Raw genomic sequence first — 8,062 nt, 5'->3', positions numbered from 1 at the left:
TCTGGATAGTTTCTGTTAACAGAGGTTGGCAGAATAGAATAAAGAGAAGATATGAGGAGGATTCTGTGGTTTGTGTGCAACTGTAAAAGATTCAACACTGGTAAGCATTGACCAACCGAGCAACCCTACGAATCACATACTCAAGGGCTGAGTTTGTGGAGGAGAGAGACCAGTCAATGGCCTTAGTCTAAAAGCTTCCCAAGACCTATATCATCTATGGAATGCAAAACAATGACATCAAGTAATGTCCTAATTGCGTTGTGTGAAAAACTGGTGTTGTGTTCTTTCATTGCAACTCAATATATGACAAAGGCTTTTTGAATGTTTCAACAGGCAAGACATTCATTTTTTAAGCTGTTTTTTTCTATTTTAAAGGTGCCCCTGGCAAGCTTACAAGAATCTGACAGTCGTGCATATGTCATAACATCCAAAGCACCTGTGTTGCAAAGTTTGCTTTCTTTGAAGAATCTAATGGAAGACAAAAATATCACCACGATAACAGAATTCATCATTCTGGGGTTTTATGAATTCCCAGAGCTGCAAATTCCCCTTTTCCTTCTGTTTTTACTGCTTTATCTGGTCATCCTGATGGGGAACCTCACTATTATAACCATGACGTGTCTAGACCCTCGTTTACACACCCCCATGTACTTTTTCCTCTGTAACTTGTCTTTCCTTGATGTCTCTTACACCTCAGTCACTCTCCCCAAACTAATGGACATCTCCTTAAGAAATAGTCACCATATTTCTGCTATTGGGTGTTTTACGCAAATGTATTATTTCATGTTTTCGGTATGTGTAGAATTTCTGCTTCTTACGGTTATGGCTTATGATCGTTATGTGGCAATATGTCACCCCCTGCGGTACAGTATAATTATGAATATGAGACGCTGTGTATTGATGGTCACTGGGGCCTGGATCTATGGAGTTCTAGAACCAGTGACACACACCATCCTTTTATCACATTTATCCTATTGTGGGTCACATGAGATCAACCATTTCTTTTGTGATCTCTCAGCTTTGCTAAAACTCTCCTGCACCAACATCTCCACTATCGATCATATGACTTACGTTTTGGCTGGGCTTGTAATGCTTCCTTGCTTCCTGTTAACCCTGACGTCTTATGTCTACATCATCTCTGCCATCCTGAGGATTCGCTCTTCAGAGGGGAGACGCAAAGCCTTCTCCACCTGCTCCTCCCACCTCACCGTCGTTACTCTCTTCTATGTATCTCTGGCATGTTTGTACGTGAAGCCAACATCCATGCAGTCACTGGACCTAAACAAGCTAATTGCTCTGCTGTATAATGTTTTAATCCCTTTGTTAAATCCCATCATTTATAGCCTGAAAAACAGGGAGCTTAAAGAGGCCATAAAGAAAGTTGGAAAGAGAACACAATTTGCTAAAACTAAGAAACATATTTTTCTTGTTAGAAAAGGTTTAACGTCACATCTGAGCAAGAGATAAGCTCAAATGTTACAGAGCCAACTTTCTACTCAAATTTTGGAGCCCAGGGTTTTGACTATCATGCCCAGAATGGTTTTTGCCTTTTAACATGAAGACTAAAAGGGAATATTCCTTTTTGACCATTCTGAAAACATGAAGCCCAGATTCTTAAACCAGCACTGAATTTCTAGGCCCGGTAGGCACCCATACCTCCGTTAAAAACGCCGACCAAATGGCATTTTTAGCCAAGATTTGAGGTGCATGCCTAGAAAATTGGCACTGGAATGATGACAACCTAGGTGCTTTAGGCCGCCAAACACCAAAGTAGACATGGCCAATACCGGAAGTGGCATTAGATGGCAGAAAGCACCTATGTAATAATGATTTGTGTGAAGAAAGGCATCAGAAATGTAGGCCCAGGAAATCTTGGCCCAGATTTCCAATGTCTATTCATTTGAAAACCAGTGCTGATGCGTGATTGACACAAGATTAGGAGCCACTGATATCGGTGTTGATTCGAGAATCCAGGCCGAAAAGCTGAACTTCATTTAAAAAGAATAATTCAGTGCAATTTCTTCCAAATGTCAATGGGTCTCTGGGGGCTGGGTTGTCCAATGGGCTCTCCCACACTCTAAGGAGCCATTGCTGCGCCTTCCCTCATAAGAACAAAAGAAACGCCTTCTCCGAATCAGACCTTTGGTCCATCTAGTCTGTAAAATAAGAACAATTTGTGAACCTATTACCATATCCTGTTCTAAAATCAGAATGACTTTTGAGTCAATATGTTCATAACCTCAATTTTATTTATAAACTGGAGCAATTTTTTTTTAACCTATAATCTTCCCCTCACTTCTTTCCCTTTTGCGTGTGATGGTTTGGTTTGTTTTTATTATATGTCTGGAGGGGCATAATAAAAAAAAACACATCTAAGTCCCCTTTTGGCCTAAGGCCCTAAACGTTAAAAGTAGAAGCAGGGAAAATGTCCATTATCAAAAAAAAGTCCAAATGGAGGTTTTTTTCATAATGGCCTGCCTCTACGTTCAACTGTTTAAATGCCCAGACCACCACTACGTCTAAACTTACACCATATAATCAACCTAAAAAAAGCCTAAGTCTCAAATGCCCAAAACAAGGGCTTTTAGACAAAGGAGGAGCCAGTCCTTCGCCTAAAAGCTGGATTCTGTAACTAGTGTCTGTCAAAAACAACACCGGTTCCAGAATCCACTCCCCCCCCTACAATGATCTGGGCAGGAGGGAGCCCAAGTCCTCTTGCCCCATTGAGCCGCGACCCCCCCCCCCCCCCGACAACATTGGGCCAGGAGGGAGCCCAATCCCTCCTGGCCATGTGACCTCCCACTACAAGATCGGGGAGGAGGGAGCCCAACCCCTCCTGCCCGGGTGACTACCCTATCCCCAACCCTAAGGCACATGGGCTGGGTACCCGGGGGGGGGGGGGGGGTGGATTCTGTAACCAGTGTTGTTTTTGACAGACATCGGTTACAGAATCCAGCTTTTAATAATAATAATAATAATTTTATTTCTTATATACCGCCAAAGCCATAGTAGTTCGAGGCGGTTTACAACGAAGAAGGGCTGGATAATCAGCGAAAATGGTACAATGTTACAATCAGATAAAATTAGGTGGTAGAGAAAAAAAAATGGTACAACAGAGAGAAAAAAAATGGTACAACTGAGAGAAAAAATGGTACAAACAGAAAGAAAGATGGGTACAATTATGGCAATGAAATGGTACAGTGAAGAAGGTCAAGACATTCTGCGTAAAGGACATAGAGAGATAGAGGGCCAGGGTGGGCATAGGGTCTTAGGGTATGAATCGGGTGAAAAGATTCGTTTTTAGTAGTTTCCTGAAGTTTAAGTAGGATGAAGAGCGTGAGATGATGTGGGCCAGCCAGTTATTGTGATGACCTGCTTGGAAGGCAAGAGTTCTATTTAGATATCTTTTGTAACGGCAGGTCCTTAGGGTAGGGTAGCTAAACAGGTGGGTTCTACGTGTGAGTTTGGATGTGCGGTCTAGGATAAAATGGGGTACTAAGTAAAGGGGGGCCGAGCCAAGGATGGATTTGTAGCAGAAACAGGCGAACTTGAATAGCACTCTTGCTTCTAGGGGTAGCCAGTGAAGTTTGTGGTAATAGGGAGTTATGTGTTCCCATTTTTTTAGTCCGAAGTTCAATCGGATTGCCGTGTTTTGAATGATTCGCAATCTTTGTGTGGTTTTTTTGAAAGATCCCAGATAGATGAAGTTGCAGTAGTCGACTAGACTTAAGATGGAGGATTGCACAAGCAGGCGGAATGAGGGGGCGTCAAAGTATTTTCTGATGGATCTTAGCTTCCATAAGGTGGCGAAGCTTTTTTTGACCAGAAGGTCGGTGTGAGCTTCAAAGGTAAGGTTGCGATCAAGAGTCACTCCGAGTATTTTTAAAGAGTTTGTTAAGGTAAAGACTTGGCCATTCTGGGAGATTGAGGTATCTTTGATTTTGTCTGGCTCCTCCTAGCCTAAAAGCTCTTGTTTTGAGTGTTTGGGTGTTAGGCTTTTTTAGGTTGATTATATGATGTAAGTTTAGATGTTTAGAGGTCTGTGCATTTAAACAGCTGAACGTAGAGGCAGTCCATTATCAAAAAAAACCTCATTTTGGACGTTTTTTTTGATAATGGACATTTTCAGTGCTTCTACTTTCAACATTGAAGGCCTTAGGCCAAAAGGGGACTTAGATGTTTTTTTTTATTATGTCCCTCCACACCAGTACTCCAAAAGCATGCTACAAAAAATTAGTTTTCAAGAACTTCTTAAACCTAGGGAAAGAGGTTTCCTGTTTCAATGACTGTGGAAGCAAATTCCAAAATGCTGGACCAATATGCTGAGGAGTGTGTGGCACAATGGTTGAAGCTACAGCCTCAACACCCTGGGGTTGTGGGTTTAAACCCCGCACTGCTTCTTGTGACCCTGGGCAAGTCACACAGTCCTCAATAGCCCCAGGTGCATTAGTTAGATTGTGAGCCCACCAGGACAGATAGGGAAAAATGCTTGAGTACCTGATTGTAAAACCGCTGAGATAACCTTGATAGGCGGTATATAAAAACCTAATAAACTTGAAACACAAAAAAAGCTGCTTTCTTGTGCAATTTCATTTTGCCTCATGTAAATTTGGAATATCCAACAGATATTCTTGACTCAAACGCAATAATCCGATGACATGACAGCATGCTCATGGGCGGGGAGCACACAGAGCCACAATTTATTACACACTGGGATGGGGGTGAGGGGCAACCACCAGCATTCTGCGCAGATATTTAATGTCAAGCCAATGCCTAGGTACCAGCAGTGAACATCAACGCACAGCCTCACACCAGCGATTTATCAAGTCAGGAGCCTCTCCCACCTAGTTATATCACTTTGAATATCGACCCTGTTATTCATCGAGATGCAGAAACTTCACATGTGAAAGTCTATACCTGAAATGTCCAAAGCGTCATTGTATCTACGATTTCTGCTGCTTTCTCACTGTCAGACACCATTTTCTTGGGTGCACTGGTGACCAAAAGCATCACTGAGAAAGCCAACACACCTTTCAGCCCAACCCTAATCAGATTCCGCTCAGGAATTGTGGCATGTGGTTCCCTTTCTGGAATATTCTTTCTGCAGATTTGGGGGGTTTTGGTCCACTCTTATTTACTGTGGATAGTTTAACACTTGTTCATGAAATAATAACATATCTCATAACTGGTCAGATATCACTTTTGCAATATCGTAAGTATGAGATATTATTATCTAACACTTTGCACTTACATACCAACAGGAACTTAATTTGAGTCCCTTTGGAAGATTATCTAACTTACTTCCATAAGCCTTCCATCATCTTACTTCCATAAGCCACTGAAATGTCTGTCTTTCTCTCTTTCCACAATCTCATTTGTAATTATTACGTACTCATAATTTTAAGTTGAATTAAATGTACTCAAGAAAATTATCTATACTTATCAATGTGTTGAACTTTTGTAAAATTTTATAAAATTTAATTAAATCTCATGCAAAATAAAATGATAACAGCCCTAATGCCTGATTAGCTTTCAGGCCCTTCTATTCCTAGGGTCAGTTTAATCAAAGATATCTAAATAAAATAACAAATTAGAAAACTCAAAGTCTAAATCTCACTAGCCAAGTCATTATAACCAAAATAAACATCAAAATTGCGTCTCTGAAGGTAAAAAGCTCTGGATCCCTGTGCACATCCAAGGGACCATCCACGCTTGTGGAATACTTTCCCCGAGAGATCTGAAGTGTATAAACGATTCTGAGAGCTGAAGATGCCCAGATCACTCTAAGCACAGAATCAATCATTATCCTTCAGTTAACAAATGCAAGAGTGCAGTACACAGTCTTATCAATATTGATATTAGAATTCCAATACCATCACTCCTGCAGGGCTGAAGACGGAGCAGAGGGCATGAGAGTTAGGGCAAGAGAGCAGAGGATGAGGAAGGAAGCAGTGCAGAGGGCAAAGCAGTGCTGAGGAATGTAGTGAGATCTACTTGGAGATGCTTTATTGAAGAGAAGTTGGTAATGAGGTAAGCTCTGACGTCGTAGAAACATGATGGCAGATAAAGGCCAAATGGCTCATCTTGTCTGCCCATTTGCAAAATCCACTATCTCCTCCTCTCCCTATTGGCTAAGCTCTTAACACTTGGATTATGATTACGCGTAGGCTCCATTGCTGAGGCCGACTCCTGTATGCAGAATAGAGTTTACACTCGATTATAAGTGGGAATTGTCTGATTTATATTATCTTGTGTAGTTCTCCCACTAGGGAATTGCAATTTAGTGTGATATAGAAACTTGACGGCAGATAAAGGCCAACTGGCCTATCCAGTCTGCCCATCCGCAGCATCCAATATCTCCTTCTCTCCCTAAGAGATCCGACATGCCTGTCCCATACTTTCATGAATTCAAGAGTGTTTAATGAAGATAGGAGAAGATAGAGCAGGGGTGAAAAGAAGTCAGCCAAGAAAGAGAGCATTTAGAGATCAAAGATGGCAACCAGGTATTGAGGGATTAAGACATACGAGGGCTTATTGAAAAGTCATGAGGCTGTCTCTGATTTTCTTTCCAAGAAGCAGAGGTGGCAATGCTGTGCTGGTTCTTGTGAAGCTCATACATTGATGTTTGTGGACCTGCATTTCAACTTTTCATTGTTGGGTCACAATGAAAGGAAGAACTTTGTATGTTTTGAGGGAGACGTGTCTGTGAGAGTTCGCCAGATGTGTATGATTGAATTTTGTGTTAAACTTGGAAAGAGCTCTAATGAAACTTTTGAAATGTTATTTCAACAATATGGTGGTGATACAATTTGCCGTGACAGAAGCACTTCAAAGAGGGTAACACATGAATGACTGACAAAGTGCGTTCTGGGAGGCCATCTACTATGGTTACAGATGTCAACATTGCCAAAGCTACGGAGGTGTTGCAAAATGACAGAAGGCTAACTTTACGGGAACTTTCAGCTTCACTTGGCACCTCATTTGAATGGGTTCAACATATTATGACAGAGGAACTGGAACTGTGTTACGTGTGTGCCAGGTGGATACCCCGAAATCTCACCAAATAGCAGTTGCAACAACGAGTTGAAGTGTGCAAGAACACTGTTTGAAGTGAAAAACGCCAAGGCACACTGATGTCGCCAAATAGTCTACTGTACATCTTTGAATCATTTTTGAAAAACTGCAAAATTGTATTGAATGTGAAGGATGCTACGTTGAAACAGAAAAATATTCAGATCCTGTGGAGCCATCTGATTCCGAATAAAAGAAACAGGCTCATTACTTTTCAATCGGCCTTCGTAGATGAGGGTGAAGTTATACTATAATGACCTTCTTCCCCTGACCTGTAAGCAGGAATTCAATTGCGTGACTTCAAACTATAGTATATATAGATGGTCCCCAGTGTTTCAAAGCTGTATGTCTCGGTAAAATCATACTAAACTCCAAATTATCTAGATCAAAGCTGCAGCTTTGAGGTCAAACTGCAATTTCAGCCTGTAAAAAGCCACCTAATTGAGCTTAACCTTTGAATGAGTTTTTGATGCACAGAATCTGCCTTTTAAAGAATTCATTGGACATCAGAGCTCCAAAGTTGGGTCCTGAAGGCTAAACTGTACAGATTTGAAAAGGAAGACCTTCGTTGATGAATTCTTAGACAACTCTTGGGTTTGGTGCTCTACCGCAATTCACATTAGATTCCAAAACTCGGGAGCCTGTAAGCTTTTTAGGTCTTTATTTAAAAATGTATATACTTCACAATATTGACCCCAGTCGAATCAGTTCAATTCACAAATAAAATACTCATAATAATTCATTAAAGATTATTTACTGCAGAACAACTAAAGCCCCCTTCTACTAGGCGGCATTAGTGAGTTTCGTGTGGGAAGTGCACCAAAGCCCAGAGGGATTTAAAGGACTTTGGAGTGGTTACTACGTCAGCTTGCGCTAATCACCTTACTAAAAGGGCCTAAGTTTTTACCATCGTATCAAACTTTTTGTGTGTGTCACGATCCAATTTAATCTCTAGGGACAATTTGTTTGATGCCTCTTTAATTATACTTCA

At 41.2% G+C, this 8,062-nt stretch overlaps 1 protein-coding gene across 1 annotated transcript; it reads left to right on the top strand.

The window, feature by feature from the left end:
• The first annotated feature begins 380 nt into the window (after positions 1-380).
• On the top strand, positions 381-1,467 carry LOC117350319 (olfactory receptor 1009-like). Its single transcript, XM_033924570.1, has one exon. It carries the CDS (start codon positions 472-474, stop codon positions 1,465-1,467), a length of 996 nt encoding a protein of 331 aa, XP_033780461.1. The 5' UTR covers positions 381-471.
• The last annotated feature ends 6,595 nt before the right edge of the window (positions 1,468-8,062 follow it).

Source organism: Geotrypetes seraphini, chromosome 16 (genome assembly GCF_902459505.1).
Source record: "Geotrypetes seraphini chromosome 16, aGeoSer1.1, whole genome shotgun sequence".
NCBI lineage: Eukaryota > Metazoa > Chordata > Amphibia > Gymnophiona > Dermophiidae > Geotrypetes > Geotrypetes seraphini.
Note: the sequence above shows the minus strand (reverse complement) of the source record. Positions and strands in the feature narration are given on the sequence as shown.

Coding starts and splice junctions, on each gene's coding strand:
- LOC117350319 (XM_033924570.1), top strand. CDS start 472: ATGGAAGACAAAAATATCACCACGATAACAGAATTCATCATTCTGGGG.